This window comes from Pogona vitticeps, chromosome 3, assembly GCF_051106095.1.
Source record: "Pogona vitticeps strain Pit_001003342236 chromosome 3, PviZW2.1, whole genome shotgun sequence".
Classification (NCBI taxonomy): domain Eukaryota; kingdom Metazoa; phylum Chordata; class Lepidosauria; order Squamata; family Agamidae; genus Pogona; species Pogona vitticeps.
In genome coordinates, this window is record NC_135785.1 from 40,535,547 (window position 1) to 40,557,383 (window position 21,837).

The 21,837-nt window shown below is 41.7% G+C and overlaps 1 protein-coding gene across 2 annotated transcripts in view; it reads left to right on the forward strand.

Annotated features, from left to right (window-relative positions):
* Positions 1-287: 287 nt before the first annotated feature.
* The window catches only part of RBP1 (retinol binding protein 1), a 60,056-nt gene continuing 38,506 nt past the window's right edge, over positions 288-21,837 (forward strand). For both annotated transcript variants that reach the window (XM_020793162.3, XM_072995958.2), the window contains exons 1-2: positions 288-3,431; positions 3,995-4,173. In XM_020793162.3, the coding sequence (XP_020648821.3) occupies positions 3,230-3,431; positions 3,995-4,173 (381 nt within the window). In that variant the 5' untranslated portion in view covers positions 288-3,229. The remainder of the gene's footprint in view (positions 3,432-3,994; positions 4,174-21,837) is intronic.

Consider the following 21,837-nt stretch of genomic DNA (forward strand, 5'->3'; position numbering starts at 1 on the left):
TGGCATTGGGAAAATGAGCAAAAAATGGCCAACGTTTCCTGTAGTTTTGCTGTTACTATAGTCTTTGTGTCAGCAACACATTCTTTAATACGAAGCTTCAACACAGAGTTTCCTGGAGACATCCAAGATGCATTGACATCAGGTTGATTTGATCCTCACTAGACATTCTAGCCTTCCTAGTATTGCGCAGTTACCAGAGTGCTGATTACAATACTGATTATTCCCTGGTGTATAGTAGAGTAAAACTGCGAGCAAAGAGATTGTATCCCGTGAAAAAGGAATACAAGAATAAAGGAGACAGGGGTGACTGCAATAACTAGCATGGCATCTCCTCAGCATTGTAGGGAAGCTGCTTGCCCGTGTTGTGCTGAAGAGACTCCAGGTTCTTGCAGACAGAGTCTATCCAGCATCACAGTGTGGATTTCGAGCTAATAGATCCACCACTGACATGTTATTCTCCCTCAGACAAAACCACAGTCTGAATTTATGGCAATGTCTGATATCAAATTGCTATTGTACAAGACTGTTCCTCACCTATCATTCCTACCTAAGGTGGTTTCAGACTTTCACCTCCACCAACCTCTGGTGTAGCCTACATTCTTTTTCTCTCCAGTTTCAGATTTAGAAGGAACATTGCATGCATTAGACATTTGCAGGGCATTGGCCCTTTACAAAACAGTTCCAGAAATCTTCTAGACTGTTTATTAGCTACCAAGGATCTAGAAGGAGAGAACATGTCACCTCCCAATATTTATCCAAGTGAATAGCATACACTGTAGCCTTGACCTACCAGAGAGTGAAGAAACTGGGGCCTATAATTTAAAAGGGCATTGCACTCGACTGATTGCTGCTTCTGCAGCATTCCTTAGAGGTGTTCAATTGAGAGACGTTTGTAAATCAGCAATGCAATCTCAAACAGTGACGTTTGTTAAGCAGTAAAGAGTGGATGGCAATGCAAAACATGCTGCATTCGGCAGACCAGTGATCTCTGTGTGGTGTTATGTCTGGCCAACTGGTAAGTCAGCTTGTCATTCACCCATATGTGTGATTCACAGAGACCACAAAGAAGGACAGATTGCTTACTTGTAACTGTAGTTCTTCAAGTGGTCATCTGTGAATTAATTCAACTCACTCATCCTCCACTCAGTCTGCCATTAGCAGGGTGGTTGAAGAACCACTTGAAGAACTACAGTTGCAGGTAAGCAACTTGTCCATTTGAACTTTACTAAAGAAATACATTTAGATCTTACTGTTGTTTCAATGTTTATTGTTCATATCAAAGAATCTCATATCTTTCCATTCACAACTATTACCTATGGTCGCTAAATAAACATCCTGTTTGATTATTTAAGTTGTCTTCTCATTATTTGTTTCATATGTACATAACTAAGAATAAGAAATGCAGACTGCTAATGAAGGAAAAGACAGCCACGTCACATGAAGCTATATCTTACCATTAGGAACACAAGAGTTTTATTTCAATTAAGAAACCCCTTCACAGAGCACCTGAATTATCTAAGGCATCAGTGTGAAGGAAGTTCTGGTTGGGACAGTATAAAATGAACAAGACCAAAATATTGAAAAAGATGTTTTGGGGTTGGTGGGTCTTGCAGTTTAATGCCTTCCCTACTGACATTAGGAGAAGTGGCTAGGATTTTAGGAATTAAAAGATCTTTCTAGACTGAAATTGCTAACAGATGTTCAGGATTGTTCAGATTTTGATACTGTCTACTCGAAGAAGCCAATATTTAATTAGGATGCCACCAGAATCTGTCCAAATATGCCAGATTTAGTTATGATTTCTTTAAATCTGAAATACAGTCCTGGTGTCTATGTGTTTGATATATTGAAAGGTTTCTGAACTATGTGCACTATGGTGGGATGGTCTTAAAGATAAGTTCTTCTTTTTAGTGTGTGTGTTTTTTTAAATAGGTATATGAGTTAGAACATATACTATTGAACTAAATTTCCTCTAATGGTATTAGAATCAGAATTATGAAAACCTCCCTCATCCTGAGAGGAAAAGGATGTAACCTTTATTCAGATACATAGCTAGTATATTTGATTAGCTAACTCGATTAACTTAACCTTCTGTTCATGCTACACTGAAAACTGTTTGCTGTGCAATAGGTTTCTTCAAAATTTGCTGCTGTATTCCTATGTAATGGGATGGCAGTACAGTCTGAAGTCATTCCTTTCAAGCCACAGTGTATTGTTGTTCAATAATGCAATACAACATAGTGTGTGGGTTCCCCCTCCCTTCTCACTTGTGCTAAAGTTAATGGGTTTCTGTGAAGTACTGGCTATTTCTTGCTCTGAAAAGACTTCACATTCTCTTAGCAGAAAGCGTGCTTTGATTAATAAAAATGTGCCACTCTGCTAGATGTGCTGGATGATAATTGGAATGAGGTGTTATTCCTCCAAATCTAAAGCTTTCTCTTTCTCAGCCATCTATTAACTGCTTAGTTAATATCTCCATCCACCGCCCATCACTCAGAGATTACTTCATAAGCGTGACATGAAGAAGAAATTTGGTTATTCGTAACAGACTGTGCAGCTCTTTTTAGTAGCAGAACCTGTGTAGGCCTCACTGTGCTACATAGGGTTGAAAGACAAAATGAATTATGATGTACCAGAAAGGGTCACGATTTGCTGCTCCAGTTGTCACCCAGCACCTTCTTTGTGGCAGTGTTTAGAACAAGAACGGAAAACCATTTTCAACCCACGATGCAGATTCAACTTCCAAGAAGATGGGGTTTGGTCTTCACTGGTACAGACAAAACTATCAGCATCCTAAAAGCTCCTGTTGCCAGTACCAATTCCAGCTTTTAGAATGGGAAAAGTCTATACAATATAGGAGGTTTCCAAATGATGATGTCACATGAAGAAGGTGGTGACCATCTGGGGGACACCAGAGGGCCAAATTGAGACCTCAGAAAAGCCAAATTCAGTCCAAGGCCTGGTGTTCTCTACCTTTTATTTAGAGCCAGTCTTTATATTGGAAGAAGCTGTTTAAATTTCTGAATGAAATGGAAGGGAAAGAGTAATATGATGAGAATCACTACCTAGTAAATCAGTGGCCTAACTGATTTCTATGAAAGGGCAAGGACCTACCCCATTTAAATCAAGCCATCCTGCTGTCATTAGCAAACTAAAAGGTTGAGCTTTGTGGCAGGATTTAAAGGTAACAATTCAGCGCTAATCAGCTTAAAGGGACTAGCGTAACTGCATGGTTGGAAGAACAGATAAAAGAAACCAGAGTTCAAACTTGCTTCAGCAAAAGGCACTGAGCTTTATGGTGCAGAAGGCAAGACGCTGCACAAAGGCTTTGATTTTTGACTCGGAACAAACACCATCAATGCCTGCAGATTTTAATGGTTACTGGAAAATGGTCAGCAATGACAATTTTGAAGCATATTTGAAAGCATTGGGTAAGTTTTAAGTTTATTTTATGTTTTCATTTCTTACACGGTCGTATGCTGGGTTGTGATTGACTGATTCTTCTGTAGAGACATTCACATATGATCCAGTTTCAGTTTATATAGCTCTTCTGTAGGTTACTTCAGTAGAACCATGGGTAAATAAATATTTGTTTAAAGGAAAGCTCTAAAACTATGAAAAGTAGAAAAAATAAAATAAATAAGTTACACGTGTACAAGGACTAATAGTTTGGAATTACCAAAACTGGTGGCACATAGTTAACCTTCAGATAAAAAAAGACAAAACTTTAAACTATACTTTGAATTCCAAAGACGTTATTGGGATGGCATAGTGAACAAGAGAAGATTTGACTGGTAAAAATGCATTGAGATAAGACATATCTATAATGCCAAATATAAAAATCTTCTGAACAGGAACTGGCATTAAAGCATATTAACTTATCCTGAGTTTCTCATGTTTACATTACAACTATAGAGCCTTCAAAAGCTTTTCCAGATCTTGTACTTTAAATAAGTCTTTCACTTCTTTTGGTTTCTTTCTCTCTTTCTTCCAGATGTAAATATCGCTGTGAGGAAAATAGCCAATATGCTCAAACCTGACAAAGAAATCATTCAGGATGGAGACCACATGATTATTAAAACATTAAGTACTTTTAAAAACTACATCATGGATTTTGATATAGGGAAAGAATTTGAGGAAGATCTAACGGGGGTAGATGACCGCAAATGTATGGTAAGATACATTGCAGCAACAACTGTGACGCACACACACACACACACACACACAAAATGGTTAGATTAAAAAGCCTGCATCATAATGGTCACAGTGTTTGTGGCATGCCTCTTATGAGCAACATACTTTTGTTTTTAACAGCTTCTTTGTCCAGGCTCGGAGATACAGTACAAACGTTTACTTGCAAGAAACACAGTAATGGAGGTTAAGTCATTTGCTGCAATCCTATACATAAAGGCTGAAATCCAGAAATTCTTTGCAACTGGAGTAGGCCCATTGAATCAGTGGAGATTTGGTGAGTCAAGTCCTCTATACTTTTCATTGATTCAATGGGACTGCTTTAGTTGCAACGTACTACTGGATTTCAGGCAATGTTTGGGATTACCTATTGCTGAACATGAAATCTATTCAGGCATTTATCTGAAAAGTGTGGAGGGCTACATGGATGTGAGGACATGGGCACCCAGGCAAGTTTTGTACCTCAAAAATGTTGCTGTGCACTTGGCAACGGAAATGGCAGTATCTGAAGAGGGCTCTATATTCATGGTTGATTGCATATGTTCACAGAGTTTCTGTAATCAATTCATCTGTCCCTACAAGGTCTGTGATGCTGGGTGCATGTAGATGTTCACATTGTGCACCTGTGTCCCCATCACCCATTTAGCTATTCACATGTTTGGGCTGGGATGGAAGTATAAAAGGAATGACTTCTTATGAGGACATAAGAAATGCACTCTGTCAATTATTTTGATGCTTTTCTTTGTAATTGAAATGGCTTACAGGTATATTTTGCTTGACACTGATCACACTTATCTGTGGTTTACAGATCCTCAGGTTAACTTACTCATTTAAATAGAGCTGTGGGTTGGCATATAATCCTACTTGCCTTCAGCTGAGTATCTGGATCAGAACATTTATTTCCTTTCTCACCCAATTTTTGCTAGTGATTCTGAATGGCCCGGGAGAGAGTATACAAGCTTTAAGAAGTTATTTATAACAGGAACAGAAGCATCATCCTTAACAAAAACAGAGCCAGCTACCAAGACATCTCCCTTGTGAGCTTTTAGCTTTTGACAGGGAAACAATATTCTGCAGCTCCTAAGAAATAACACCAATTAGCACCAGCTTGCTAATACCAAGCTGCTTAGCTGAGTCAGAGCCTAAATGTTATCTTTCCTATTAATCTGAGAGTAAGGGTGCTACCGCACTGGCGCTTTTGGTGCAGGCAGTACCTTCCAACTAAGGTTGCTTGAGTTGTGTTGTGTGGGGAGAACGATATGCCAAATGGTATGTCAACCACTCCTGCTTTCAAGTGTCAATTGAAAACATTACTTTTCAACTGAACACTGTCAGTTAAAAAGAAAAAATAGGGTAAGGGACATTTAATAAAAAAGAGGATCGGCATCAGAAAGCTGCAAAGGAACTCCTTCTCCACTGCACAAGGCTATGAAAAGGAGCCAACAAGGAGGGAGCCATCTCTCTCCTGTGCTGTAAAGAAAGAAGGGAGTAGAAAAAGGAAGGGAGAGAAGACAAGCAGGAGAGAGGGGGGAATCTAGGAGAAAGGAGACAGGTGAATTCCCCTTCCTCCTGATTGCTGTGCATACTTGAGTGTGTGTGTTTGTGCCTGCACATATGCATACTGAGCAAGGTGATGCACAAAGTGGGAAGAGGGCATATAGCTGTGACAGCTATAGAGAAGAGGCATCATGTTGCTCAAGACCTCACTAAATCATACAATCAAAAGTGAAATTATATTTTCTACGTGCCAGATTATCGCTGATGCACTGAAGCATTTAGATTATTATTTTTTACAAAATTCTTTGTCTTATATGTAGTTCTGATCAAGAAACTGCCCACAGCCACAGTTCCAATCAGCACTTCACATAAAGGCAAAAAAGTTTTTTTAAATTAATCTAAATGATTCAGTGCACCGGTGATAGTCTAGCACCACCCCCAAAAGGTCATTTTCCCTTTCCCTCTGCTGATATCCTGAAGTGGCTTCTTTATTAAACCACTTCATGATACTGGTAATTGAGAGCAGAAGGAGCCTTGGTAGCTTTGACAGCTGCAAAGCTCCTTTTTAGTCTATTCCCAGGAATTGCATGTACTTTCAAAAGACTAAATTAGAGCACACCAATCCATCCATTTTTTGATTTGCTCAAAAAAGTGCAGATTAAGGTGTTCAGGAGGAAGATTGTTCTGCTCTAATAATTACATTATGTAGTCACTTGAAAAAAAGAGTGAACAAATTCGCCCCCGCTATGCACCTGACAGTGGGACAATTGCCCATCTGAACTAGCCCTAAGACTTGGCTATGGATTCCCATAGGAGGTCTGGGAGCTGCAAAAGTTATAATACCGGAGTTTGAGCAAACACAATAAATAAGACTCAGAGAATAGGATAAATGAACCTCCATGAATTATTTAGTAGTCCCTGTGACAAACCCAGACCTACTGGGATATGCCACACGTTAACTGCCACCAACCATTCCCTATAAGAAGTCACACAGACCAGGGATGGATTTTCAACAAATAAAAGAATAAGGTTTATTTAAATACAACACACAGGGAAAATAAAATGATCAGGTGAATAAGATATAGTAACGTGGCTTAGTCTCATTCATACATGCATACAGTTTGGTTCACACAGAACCCTTAACTTGAAGCACAGACCCTGAACCTATCAGTTCTGGCTACCCAACAGACACCTGAACCTATCAGGTTGGTACTCTGACACACAGTAGTACCCTGTCTGACACACAGACTCCCACACCAGCTTCTTCTTCCCAGCTGCTGCTTCTTCACATCCCAGCGTCTTTTAAACTTCACCACACAGGCTTCACATATATATACAGTACAGCCCCTCCTCCTGATGTCCCGCCTTCCACTCCCCATAGGATGGAACTTTCCCTCCAAACCCATGACAGACAGGTAACATCAGTGCTGTATGTAACACCTCCCCTCTTTATAAGTTGTTTTGTAGGGGGAAAGGTAACGTGCTTTTTCCCAAAAAACAACCTGAATAAAACACACAAAACAGTTATACATACAATATCATACTTACTTATACTTACATTCTAAGTTAACCATAGCAATTAGGCATTTAAACATTTACCATATACATTACATCAATTTACCTTTATTCATACAAACCAAGTTCAAAAAACAGGTACATTTAACTTTTTGTCATCAATATATATACATAGTCCATGTCTCTTTCGCCGTCTTCATTCTTCAGGTCTTCTTGACAAGGCGTCAGCAACACAGTTCACTGACCCTTTGACCACCTTCACTTCAAAGTCATAGTCTTGTAAGTTTAAAGCCCACCTCATAAGTTTACTATTGTGGGTTTTCATTGTCTTTAACCATTGCAGTGGTGAATGGTCAGTGCACAGAACAAAATGTCTTCCCCAGATGTAAGGCTTGGCCTTCTGGATCGCGTAGACTATGGCCAAACACTCCTTCTCCACGGTTGCCAAATGTCTCTCACCTTTTTGAAGTTTCCTACTCAGGTAGGACACTGGATGCTTGTCACCATTCTCATCCTCCTGGCACAGAACTGCTCCTACCCCGCTGTTAGACGCATTGGTGTAGACGATGAACTCCCGGTCGAAGTCTGGAGCACGCAGCACTGGATAGTTGACGAGCGCCTGCTTCAACCTCTGGAACGCCTCCTCACAGTCGCTGGTCCACGGGATGCGGTCATCAGCCTTCTTCCTCGTCAGATCGGTCAGCGGAGCCGCAATCTCGCTAAACCTCGGGATGAACTTTCTGTAGTAGCCCACCAACCCAAGAAATGATTTGACTTTTTTCTTGGTGTTGGGTCTGGGCCAATCACGAACTGCTTCTATTTTGGCCTCTAGGGGTTTTATCACTCCTCCCCCTACCATGTGACCCAAATATTTTGTTTCTGGGATACCCAGCTGCAGTTTGTTCTCTTTGCAGGGCCTGGGCCAAAGCACTCCCTCCCCTGGGTCAAAGTGCCTCTCCCTGGCTTTCTGGTCATCCCAAGCTTTCTTTCTGACCTTTTGAGCTTGCAGGGTCTCTGCTGCTAGCTCTAGGTTTCTCTTTAGGTCATTCCTCAAGGTGTCTATGTATGTCACAACGTCCTGTGGGTCATCCTGGGTGATCTGCTCCCAATTTTGTTTGATCAGATCAAGGGGCCCTTTCACCCTTCTCCCAACTAAAAGTTCAAATGGACTGAACCCGGTACTGGCTTGTGGCACTGATCGATAAGCAAACAAAAGGGATTGCAGCTTCTGGTCCCAATTGTTTGGATTCTCTGCCAAGTAAGCCCTAATCATGCGCATTAGAGTCCCATTGAACTTCTCAGTTAACCCATTACTTTCAGGATGATAGGCAGTGGTTTCCTTGTGCTTAATTCCACAGATTTGCCATAAGCGTTTCATGAGCTTTGATGTGAACGATGCTCCCAAATCTGTGATTATTTCTGAGGCAAATCCCATCCTGGACATATACCCCACCAAGGCATCTGCCACTGTGTTAGTTTCAATGTTAGTCAAGGGAATGGCTTCAGGGTACCTTGTGGCATGGTCCACAATGGTGAGAATGAACCTGTTCCCCCTCTTTGTGGCCTTGGGCAAAGGTCCCACAATATCCACCCCTATGCATTTGAACGGAGTGTCAATCACAGGCAAAGGGCACAACTTTGCTTTGGTCCTGTCGCGGCTATTCCCCTGCCTTTGATACACATCACATTGTTTACAGAACTCCCTGATCTGCTTCCCTATGTCAGGCCAGTAAAAATTCTGTGTGATTCTCTGCTGTGTTTTGTTCACCCCTAAGTGCGCAGCAAACATGTCAGAGTGCCCCCTTTGTAAGATCATGGGGCGATACTTTTCAGGTACCACCAGCTGACTTCTGATCCCATCTCCCCCTTTTGAGATATTCCTCAGGGTCTCTCTATATAAAATCCCCTTTTTCTCCAGAAATCTCACTGGGGTTTCAGGTGTTAGCTGGGCGTCAGTCACCTGTTCAAAACACTTTTGGAGAGTGGCGTCTGCCTTTTGCTCCTGTCCAAATCTGCTGTCTGTGGTTAAGGTTTCCACCACAGCTTCTGAACTCCCCTCTGCTTCCGTCTCTGGCTCATCATTACCCCCCTGAACTGTCCCCGTGGTGGCTTGTGAGCGTGTAATCACTAGCACCCGTTTCACATGTTCAGCCAGGTCATTTCCCATGAGCACGGCTGCTGGCAGAGTCGATGAAATCGCTAGCCGCCAAACTCCCCTCCAGCCTTGAAAGTTCACAGGTACCTCCGCTACTGGCAGTGAGATCACCTGCCCCTCAATCCCTGCCACCTTCATGCTCTCATTTGGGATTAGATATTCCCTAGGAATAATATCTGGATGGCACAGGGTCACCTGAGAACAAGTGTCCCGCAGCCCCCGATACTGATGGCCAAGTATTCCTACGTCCACCCCTGCTGTCTCAAACAACTGAGAATCTGTTCTCACCAGTAGGCAGCGCCTGACCTCTACAAGAGGACCATTTTCCTCAGCCTGATCAGCAGATGTAGCTGTTTCAGATTGAGTAGCCATGGCAACAGGCTCCCTCAGTGACAATGAGCCTTGCTCTTTCTGGACACAGAACACAGCTTTTGGCTTGGTCCCACTCGAATCCTGAGGCACAATTCCTTTTAGCTGCTTTAATTTCTCACACTCTGAGATTAGATGGCCCTTTCCCTGACATAAATAGCATTTTCTGGTGTATTTTGAGTCTCTCTCATCTTGTTTTGGTTTTCCCTCCAAAATCTGAGGTCTTGGTTTCATGTCTGAGGGCTTCCCTTCACCATGGCCCCCTCCCCCTTGCTGGCTTTTCCCTGGTCCCTGAGAGTACTTGCTGTAGGTTTCTTTGGGTTTCCCCATCGCTTTCCCCTCACCCAAGGGCTTTCTTATTTGGGAAATAAAATCTGCTATCTCGGCTGCTTCTGCCACAGATTTCGGTTTCCTTTCCCTCACCTGGAATTTCAGTTCCCCATGCAGGACTGAATAGAACTGTTCCAGCGCTATCAAGTCTTTGAGCTGCTGAAAGGTCTCTGTCCCCTCCTGAGATAGCCATTTCTCTAGCAGCCTCACCAATTGAGCCCCCACTTGGGTAAAAGTCTGCTCTGGTTTCTTTGTGAGGGACCTGAATCTTTGCCTCAGCTGTTCCGCATTTATCCCATGTCTTGCAAACACCAGTTTTTTAAACTCTGCAAAATCTCTCATCAGTTCCTGTGGCATCTCTGAATAAACCTCAGCCAGGCTACCACTGATTAAAGATCGCATGATGGTCATCTTCTCAGTTTCCCTCACTGAGAAGTCCACAAACGCTCTTTCCACTAAGGAAAAGAACACCTCAGGACAATCTCCCTTGTGGTACACAGGGAATTTCTTCAGGTCAGCTTTAGACAATTGGCCTCCCTCAGAATCCCTATTGTTATTATTGTTCTGATTCATCAGTTCCAGTTTTCTTAATTCAAACGCCATTTTCTCTCTCTGCAATTCCAATTCAAATTGTCTTTGCCTTTCCCTTTCCCTTTCCTCCACTTCAGATTGCCTCATCCTCAGTTCATGCTGTTGGGCTAGGAGTATCTTTCTGAGTTCTGGGTTCTGCTCTCCTGTGCTGTCACCCTGCACTGAGCCAAATTCATCCTCAGAACCTTGGTCTACCTGGGGGTCTTTCACTTCACCCATTTCTGCCATTTGGCTTCGAGTCAAAGGCATAATTCCCCCCCCCCAGAACAGGCTGCTTTAAAAAGTCAAGCCTCAAAATAAAACGACCACTTTTTTTTTCTTTTTGCCTCAGACCCAGCTTTCCCTATAGATTGCTGCTGTCCTTCAGCACTACTTGCAACAGTTGCGAGCTAGAGTCTACCCCCCTCTGCTGGGCCTCTCAGCAGACAAGCTAGCTCACTGCTATTTCACAGTTTTGCCTCAGCTTTTTCCCGCCAAAACAGGCTGCCTCAGAGCACCCTAATCTAGTCTCCCCAGTTGGCACGTTCTTCCACTAGCGCACCTCCCCGTGAGGTACACCTAGAAGATTACCTACGCGCCTCAGATTGTCCCTGACTAGACCCCCCTTGCTCTGGGCACACTTGCCAAGGCTTTGCTGGACCGCTGGACAACTGGACCAGTCGTATCCCACACGCTGGACACCAATCAATGTGACAAACCCAGACCTACTGGGATATGCCACACGTTAACTAAGCTGCCACCAACCATTCCCTATAAGAAGTCACACAGACCAGGGATGGATTTTCAACAAATAAAAGAATAAGGTTTATTTAAATACAACACACAGGGAAAATAAAATGATCAGGTGAATAAGATATAGTAACGTGGCTTAGTCTCATTCATACATGCATACAGTTTGGTTCACACAGAACCCTTAACTTGAAGCACAGACCCTGAACCTATCAGTTCTGGCTAACCATACAGACACCTGAACCTATCAGGTTGGTACTCTGACACACAGTAGTACCCTGTCTGACACACAGACTCCCACACCAGCTTCTTCTTCCCAGCTGCTGCTTCTTCACATCCCAGCGTCTTTTAAACTTCACCACACAGGCTTCACATATATATACAGTACAGCCCCTCCTCCTGATGTCCCGCCTTCCACTCCCCATAGGATGGAACTTTCCCTCCAAACCCATGACAGACAGGTAACATCAGTGCTGTATGTAACAGTCCCCATTCTAAGTTGAAATACTTTTATGGAATAAACCAGGATTTTTGCAGTTTCCAAATTTGCTCTGTCATCAGATTGCACCCAATATGTCCAGTTTTACTGGCTTACTGGCAGAAAGGTTTAGTAATGACACATTGTTCAGTTGAAACACAGTTCAAGTTCCAAAAGGAAAAAAAAAATTGGAGAGTCTTGGTTGAATCAATTTTTTGATTCCTAAGCTCTGCCATGGAAACTCACTGGGGGGGGGGAGTGGAACTGGTAAAATCGTTCCTTAAATAGTCGTTGTAGGTTTTTCGGGCTGTTTGGCTGTATTTTTAAAGTTTTTCTTCTTAACGTTTCAACAGTCTCTGTGGCCAGTATCTTCAGAGGACAGGAGTCAGAACTCTGTGCTCTGGTGCAGTTTGTGGGATAGTTGCATATTTATAGCTGTGGGATCAGCTTTTTGTCATTTCCAGGCAGTTCGGTGATTCTGGTGATCAGCGTGTTTTTTTGTTGTGGGTGTATTGTTGTGATAAGGGGGAGAGACGATCTGTCACTGTGATTGATGGGTGTGTTAGCTGGTCTTTTATGTGCAGTGGTCACAGGTCCTTGTGGCTGGGTAGAGTTCATTGACCTTTTGCAGGCTGTATTTTTCAATATTGGGAGCCAGGCTTTGTTGAGTTTTAGACTTTCTTCTTTTTTTGTTGAAGCTCTGCTGGTGTTTGTGGATTTCAATGGCTTCCCTGTGCAGTCTACCATAATGATTGCTGGCGTTATCCAGTACTTCTGTATTTTGAAATCGGATTTCATGTCCAGCTTGTTTCAGGGCATGTTCAGCTACTGTGGATTTTTCCAGTTGTTTTAGTCTGCAGTGTCTTTCATGTTCTTTGATTCTGGTGTGGATGCTGCATTTTGTGGTTCCAATATATACCTGGCTACAATTGCAAGGTATCTGGTATACTCCTGCAGTGGTGAGGGGGACCCTTTTGTCCTTTGCTGACCATAACATTTATTGTTGTTGTTTTTTTGTGGTGGGCTTGAATACTGTTTGTAGGTTTGTGTTTTTTCAAAAGTTTCCTCATGCAGTCCATGACCCCTTCGATGTATGGCAGAAATACTTTATCTGTGGGTGGATGTTTTTCCTCTTCAGTTTGGTGTTGTTTTCTTGGTTTGGTGGCTCTTGTGATTTCATTCTACAACCATTTGCCTGTAGGGCTCAATTCAAATGGTTGAGTTTGGTGCTGAGAAATTGAGCTTCACAGTTCTGATTCGCACAGTCTACCAGTGTTTTGATTAAGCCTCTTTTTTGCTGTGGGTGGTGGTTGGAGTTTCTATGTAGGTCCGGGCCATGAATGCTTTCGAGAATACGTTCCTTAAAATATATTGCTTATTTTGAAAACCCTGTTAGGGTCACTATAAGTCAGTTTTGACTTCATGGCACATAACACACACGTTGCTTTCTTCCATTGACAGTGTAAATGTGCTTCCTGACGAGTGGTGAATGAATGAGAACAGGCTTGCAAAGGAGAGTTAAGTGTCATGATGCTTAGGAAGAACATAGACAGTTAAGATATTTCAAATATGATGTTGCTTGTGTTTCTAGAGGGAAATGAGAATCAAATGGCGTTGATTATGCCTGTGTAGGAGATGTTCCCAGTGGATTGTGTCTAATACAATGGTTCCCAACCTTGAGCCCGCAGATGTTCTTGGACTACAATTCCCAAAAATCCTGACCAGCACAAGATTGCTTCTTGGGAGTTTTAGTCCAAGAACATCTGGGGACCCAAGGTTGGGAACCACTGGTTTAGTACATTAATATATAATTCTCGCCAGTGATACTTGTGCTGTTTGCTGCTTGGGAGCTAAGTGTAGGTTGTTGTACCTTGCTTGAGATTTCCTCTGACCACTGTGAAAAGCAAGTCAATAATATAAGGTCCTTGGGAAAGGTACAAATCAAGATGATCATGCTTTAAGTGGCTTATTTGTACATTTGGTATAAATCAAAGGAAAGAGTAGCTGATCACAAGAGCCTGTGTAGGAAGAAACTAACTAGAGAGCTTGTTTCTCCAGAAGTTACAATTGATCTGCAATGGGTTTTAAGAACTCTTGAACCAGTCTGACGACCCAGATGCTAATTTCACACAGTTTGTGATCCTGCCCTTCAAGATATTTATAAATAGTACATACAAAGGATGCAGCATTCATTCATTCTTTGATTTACAGAAGGATATTATTTGTCCCTGCTTACAGTATATCATCCATATTGTGTCTATCTAGAATTCTTAAGAGTCCTTTGGTTCTCAGCTTAATTAGATTGAGTTTTGCACTCAGCATAAGGATGGTTATCTTCTATGTGACCTCAAAGCAGCCATCTTTTTGTTTCATTTTTTAAAATATTATATTATATAGGAACCAGAAGAATGAATTCTACAGTACTATGTTAGTGGAATAAAAGACAGTGGCCTAAGTCCAATAGATAGTTCCGACTAGAGTAAACCTATTTAATCAATTGTTGAATGAGTCAAGACTCATGTAAATATCATTGTTTCTGTGTCTCTGCTCTAGCTGGAGACCTCTAGTTGGTTTCAGACCTACAGTTACTTTATTGTTGTTGTTTAGTCATTAAGTTCTGTCCAGCTCTTCCTGACACCATGGACCAGAGCATGCCAGGCCCTCCTGTCTTCCACTGCCTCCCGGAGTTTGATCAAATTCATGTTGGGTCACTTCAATGACACTGTCCAGCCATCTTATCCTCTGTTGTCCCTTTCTCCTCTTGCCTTCACTCTTTCCCAACATCAGGGTTTTTTCCAGGGAGTTGTCTCTTCTCATGAGATGGCAAAAGTGTTGGAGCCTCAGCTTCAGGATCTGTCCTTCCAGTGAGCATGATCTCTGTTTTTTTGATGTTGAGCTTCAGACCGTTTTTGTGCCCTCCTCTTTCACCCTCATTAAGAGGTTACTTAGCTCTAAAGATAAAAGTGTTTTTGGTTAATAGTAAAATAGGCCATATTATCAGATATGCAGAAGACAGGATTAATAATATGTAGTGAAGCGTTTTAATTGCTGTTGAAATAATCTGGAATACTATCATATATAAAACATAATATTTTATTTTATTCATTCATTTATTTTTTGAGCCTAGCTGCTCTTTGAGTATTGAGCTAAGACCATTGTTAGAAAGTGGCACCTGAAATAATGTGTGACATTTAATGGAGTGTAGTGATGAGAGTGTCGGATCTGGGTTGTGGAAGGACCTGGCTCAAATTCTTGCTTGGCCACAAATCCTACTATTGTAGTCTAGAAGCCAGCATCATCATTGTTGACACAAGCTGACAGACCTCTCTCCCTTGCCTGAGCTGAGTATAATAAGAAGAACATTATTCCATGTGTTTATGGTGGGGAAATCACAAGTTATTTGAACAATAAGATAACTCAGTGTGTGCCAGTCAAGAGTACATACTGCAATGGATAAAAATGCAATAAACACAAGTTTCTAAAAGGTCCATCTTTATTGTAAAGTTCAGCTATGGGTACAGAAAAACAGTAACATATTATAACATATTATTGATAATATATAATGACAAGCCTCAGACACAGCTGGCTTTCAAAAGCTTTTGTGGTTTAAACAAACAAGCTGTGCTTTATTTAAATTAGAGTACAGTGATGCCTCGCTTAATGGGCGCTCCATTTAGCGATGAAATCGCTTAGCAATGACTTTTTTGGAGCGTTTTTGCACTTCGTATAGCGATGGTCCCTATGGACGATTTTCGCTTAGCGATGGTTGGGACTATGCTTTGTATAGCGATTAAATTTTGGGTCCCCTGTTTCGCTTAACGATGGTTTAAACAGCCTCATGTTTGCTGTTTTTTAAATGTTTTTCTGTTATTTATAAAGTTAAAGTTTACTGTTTAAAATGTTTGAAATCATAAAGTGCACTTAATAAACCCTTTGTTAACCAAATTTGACTTTGTTCTGACTCTTTTTTAATTTGTTGTATTTTTTTCCCATTGAGATGCATTGAATAGGTTTCAATGCATTTCAATTGGGGAACCGCGTTTCGCTTAGCGATGTTTCCTATGGCAATTTTTGCTTAAGGACGGCAATTCATTCCTATTGGAATGGATTATCTGGTTTTCAATGCATTTCAATGGGAAACCGCGTTTCGCTTAGCGATGAAATCGCTTAGCAGCGATTTTTTCAGAACGAATTAACATCGCTAAGCGAGGACCACTGTCTAGTGAAATGAGAACTCATAAGGATTAAGCCCATTGTTTCAAATTCTTAACAGTGTCAAACCACACTTTCTTGAGTTGAGCAATCACAGGGAACTATGGTTCAAATTTGGAAAGGATGCTTCTTGCAAAAAAAAAAAAAGAAAGAGAAGGAATGGATAGCTTGCAAATCCAAGACTTGCTGTGTCTTGTAAATGTAGCAGGAAACCACTGTTATCTCATTATTCTGGGCCAATCAACAATGTATACATAAATATTAAAATAACCAAAGAAAATAATCACATTTTACAACTCCAGCAAACACTGGGTATATAGAAACCAGCATTCCCTATAAAATTGGTGGGGACTCGTGTGAAAAAAGGAACATTTATTTTTCAGTGAAAAGATAGAACAAAGATGAAAGGAATTTTATTCAGCTTTAGAGCTAATATACATCACAAGAATGAAATCAAGTTAACCTCTGTCAAATTTAACCCCTATGTTTAGTGAGATGCACTTGCTTCACAACATCAAGGAACATCTTCCTGCCAACTTGGAACAGATTTAACCCAGTCAGTTCTTTGATGCAGCTGCTGGAATAGACTGCCACTAAATTTTCTTCATTACTTTCTGTTTCCCCTGTAAATGTTTGAAAAGAGTGGAACTGTTTCCATCCTCGACTTGATTAAAAGATATGCTAGTAAGTAAGCAGAAAGCTTTGTCCCTAAGATGGCAGCCGTACTCACACTTTTGGAAATGTATTGAATCTCATATAAATGGATACCTGAAGGACCGCCCCTTCCATATGATCCTACCTGGCAGTTAAGATCTAGCGAGGGGAGCCTTTGAAAGAGCCATCCCTCAAGGAGGCAAGAGGGATCGCTTGTAGAAAAAGGGCCTTTTCGGCAGCTGCCCCCAGACTATGGAATGCCCTCCCAACTGAGATTCATCTGGCGCCGACGTTGATGACATTTTGGCGCCAGGTCAAAACCTTCCTGTTCCAAAAGGCTTTTAATTGAAATAACATCAACTGTGGGTCCTGATGGCAATTTTTAGAGTATTTATCTTAATTGTATTTTAATCATTTTATCTTTTATTGTATTTTAATTGAATTTTAATTGTTGTTAGCCGCCCAGAGACCTTTGGGTAGAGTGGGGGGGCATATAAATTAATTAAGTAAGTAAGTAAGTAAGTAAGTAAGTAAGTAAGTAAGTAAGTAAGTAAGTAAGTAAGTAAGTAAGTAAATAAATAAATAAATAAATAAATAAATAAATAAATAAATAAATAAATAAATAAATAAATAAATAAATAAATAAAACCAGAAAGAAAATAGAAATGGCAAATGTTTGATTTTTGACCGTCTGGTTTAGCAATGTATGCATCAGCCTGTTAAGTGCCGATAGAGATTTAGGCCTCTGTTCTTCCTTCTTACTGTTCTTTTTTGAGAGCGGATTCAGAGGACATCTTCAAATAATGGACCATTACTGTCTGTAGTAAAGTAGGAATGCAGTTACATTAGTGAAATATTTCAAAATATGTGTCAGTTTTATTTAAAGTGATTTAAATTCACACAGCGGTCAGTCACGTGGTATTTGAATCACTTTGTGTGTTCCCTGGGGCAAGTGTAAATCCTATGGGGTTTTTAAAATATAAAGAGAGCAACCATTCCTTGCTGAGCTCTTATGTCTCAATACAGCGATGGTGGCAGAGGCAGGAATATCAGTTAGGAAAGCTTACTCCCACTGGGCCAGGCTGCCCAGGCAGTTCCACCACTTCCACAACAGGAGAGAGGGAAGGAAAAGGGAAGGCCCAGCTGCCTCCTAAGCCAATCAAGAGATGGCTGACAGGAGTGAGAGAAGAAGTGGTGGCGGATGGTGGGTCACAGCAGTGGGCAAGGCTACAACAGTGAAGGACTAGCGGGGTGAGTGGGAAGGAAGGGCAGTGGATGAGGAGTTGGAGGAAGAGAGCTGGTGCTGACTGCTGCAGAGAGTGGCCTGCCTGCATGCCTCAGAACAGCTGATCAGCGACTGAAACAAACTGGAGCAGCTGCTGCCCTAGAAGACAAGGCAGCCATGGAGAGATCTGGGTCTCCCTTGGGGGCTGAGCAGCAGCAGCAGCAGGACCCATGGAGCAGGGTTTGTTAAAAAATAACTTAACTGAAGCATTCACAGAAGGCAAATAGACTAATAGACTTAAAAGAAATCAATTCCGCACCTATGTTAAAAATCAACAGCCCTCTGGTGGAGGAGTAAAAAAAAAACATGCTGCCACTCCAAGAAACATGATTCCCTGTCAAATTAATCCACACTTACACATGCATTGAGTATTCTCTCTTTTTTAAAAAAGCCGTTCAAAACATGAATAGCTGTAAAAACATGATTTAAATAGAGTGGGTTTTTTTAGTAATGTAACCAGGCTCTAAGACATACAGTGGTGCCTCGCACAGCGAGGTTAATCCGTTCCGGATTAACCCTCGCTGTGTGAAACATCGCTGTACGGAAAGAAAAAAGCCATTGGAATGCATTAAACTTAGTTTAATGCGTTCCAGTCGGCTGATTTACTCACCGTACAGCGATGTCCCTCTATGGCCGGCAGCCATTTTCGCGCCCTCCCCTTGCTGAACGAGGGCGCAAAAAATGCCTGCGATCAGCTGTCCGCGTTTTTGGCTGTTCTGGCAACGTTTTTGTGCCCTCCCCTTGCTTACCAAGGGCGCGAAAACGCTGCGCCCGGCCCTTTCGGCTGTTCTGGTGGCCATTTTGAAGCCGCGGAACAGCTGATCGGCAGGTCGCAAAGTGAAGATCGGTAAGCGAACCGCTTACCGACCTTCGCTCTGCGTTTTTCGCCCATTGGGGGCATCGCTCTGCGATCGCAATAGCGATCGCAATAGCATCACCGTAGAGCGAATTCATCGCTCTACGGGGTGCTCGTTCTGCGAGGCACCACTGTATGGCTCTTATAATATAGAATTTATATGTGAAACGAGTCCTCCAGATTCATATTCAGTACACACACAGCCTTTCTTATTTCTTAAAAGCTACTGGCCTGAAACTCAGTCAAACCATAACTTAGTTTTAGACTTAGTACATTTGGATTTGCCTCCCCCACTTCCCAGAGGTAATAGTATAAATAATACCAAGTAATCATGATTGAATCCACGTGACGGAGTGAGCGCCCGACGCTTGTCCCAGCTCCCGCCAACCTAGTGGTTCGAAAGCATGCAAATGCGAGTAGATTAATAGGGACCACCTCGGTGAGAAGGTAACAGCGTTCCGTGTCTAAGTCACACTGGCCATGTGACCACGGAAGATTGTCTTCAGACAAAACGCTGGCTCTATGGCTTGGAAACGGGGATGAGCACCGCCCCCTAGAGTTGAACACGACTGGACAAAAAAAATTGTCAAGGGGAACCTTTACCTTTACCTTAATCATGGTATCTTTTCGATCTGCACAGATCTGAAGGAACATCTAATTCTTATACACAGCATTGTCCTCCCAGCCTGTCAGAAGTCTCTAGTAAATGAAGGAATCTCTCTCCCCCCCCACTCTCTCCCTCTGCTTAAAACAGCTGCTCATATAAAGCAAAGCAAAGCGTACTGCTTATATACTCCCCCATAGTGCTTTAAGCACTCTCTGGGCAGTTTACAAGTTAATTATGCAGCCTACACATTGCCTCCCCTTCCCCCCCACCCAGCAAGCTGGGTACTCATTTTACCAACCTCGGAAGGATAGAAGACTGAGTCAACCTTGAGCTGGCTACCTGGGATTGAACCCCAGGTCGTGAGCACAGTTTTGGCTGCAGCACAGCAGTTTAACCACTGTGGGGTTTTGAAAATACAGAGCAGTTCAACTGAAATGCACCAAAAGTGTCTCTCTCTAATTTAATACAATGGCAAAATAAACCTTACCATCACATAGTTAACCTACTTGCTCAGGTCCCATTCCAGTTCTGTGTCAGCTGCCATTACATAGTTTGAAATGTTCCATTGGATGGACTCTTGGGAGAGGTATCCACGAGGCATAGACTTGACAGCAGCTAGAAAGGTAGATGTGAGCATTAGTGATAGCCATGCAAAGCTTCTGCTCAAAATAGAAAGAAATTACCTATCAACTACAAGGACTTAAAGTCTGTTTTACAAAGCTATGAAGGGTCATAGGAGCATGCATACAGTGCCATTCAGTTTGTGGTGAGCTGGTTATATGAAGACAATGCTAGATTTTCAGTGAGTATTAGAATAACCATATTGCTATTATTATCCACAGCGGGTGCTGTGAGTTGACAGCCTGTGGAACTTTTTCAGTCCTTTCTGCTGTAAATACCACAGATTCAGCAATAGTGTGACTAGGCCCTGAAAGAAATCGGACAGAGCCACTGCCTGGAGCTGTTCTTACAGGTGGATGGGAAGCAGAAATATGACTCCTTAATTGAATCCAGAAACTGTTTTCATGGATAGGTCTTCAGTCATTTATAAGAAGGCAGATTTAAGAACAGTGAGTTAGAAAAGGGTAAGTGACAACTGCAGGACCAGGGCTGAATGCACATGGGCAAGAACTTGTGTGGGAAAGCTTGTAACATGTCAATCTTTTTCTCTTCACACTGATTTTTCAAAATCCAATTAAATGCCTGTTTTTTTGTAGTATAATTTTATTTTTAGAAAATACTGTCCAAAAATAAAATGAAATATTGCTGAATAAGAGAGAATGGGTTAATGAAACTTTCTTATTAAGTCCTTAGTATACCACAGCTGACTTTCTTGGATAGAATAAAATAGTTGTAAGACAGGTTTGCTAACTATTGAAAGAATGTGGCTATCTGAGTTTTGTAGGAGAATTTTTAAAAATGCATGTGCATTGGTTTAATATGTGGTCACACATTTAGGGATCTGGCCAAAAGTTGGGAGTCCAATTCCCCGCTGTGCCTGCTGTGAGCAGAGTCATCCTATGTAGCCTTGGGCATGCTGCACAGTCCCAGGACTTCGCCCCAAAAGAAGGGTAAACTACTTCTAAATATTTTCTACCTAGAAAACACTGAAAAGGGCCACCATAAGTCAGAAATGAGGACACATCATCATGATTAGACCCTTATGATATTCCCACATAAGAGATAAAGCATAACATGGTTGCATTAAATTGTTTCTTTTAAAACAGAATTCCTTTGTTGCAATACTTCAAGAGTAAATTTGTTTATTAGTAAGATCTCCAAATTTTTATTAATCTGCCGATGTATATAGGCTGCTTGATAATTTTCCATTATTATATATAACATAGTTGCCAGATCTCAGGGTACTGGCTGAAGTTTGAAGGTGGTATGTTCCTTTTCGACATGATCAGGGTGAGCAGTGCTAAAATAGGAGAAAAAATTGTTTAGAGGTGGCCTTCAAGCCTGGGGACTCATCTCCATCTATTCCCAGGTGGCATCATGGCTCAATGGTTCAACCTGTGTATGTGTGTGAGAGTCTGTGTATTTTAAGGTATGTGGTGCCTGTATACCAAAGAGCCAGGACTGAAGGTAGAGAACTGAGTAAATATATATTTGGGTCTTTGGTGACATTTGGAACAAAATAGAATATAGAGCACCAGCAGTGTGTTTCATGAGCCTTCTTGTTCCTGGGAACAATGGTGTACATCCTGGAAGAACTACTGAGCTGGAAGTGACTCTTTCACAATCCCTGGCAGAAGCAACATAGGATCTGGAAGAATTGACACATATCATGTGTGCTTTAGGTAGAATGGGATGCGAGCCTTAATTAAACTGCTGGAAACTTCTGAGGAAACTGTATGCTTTTGGA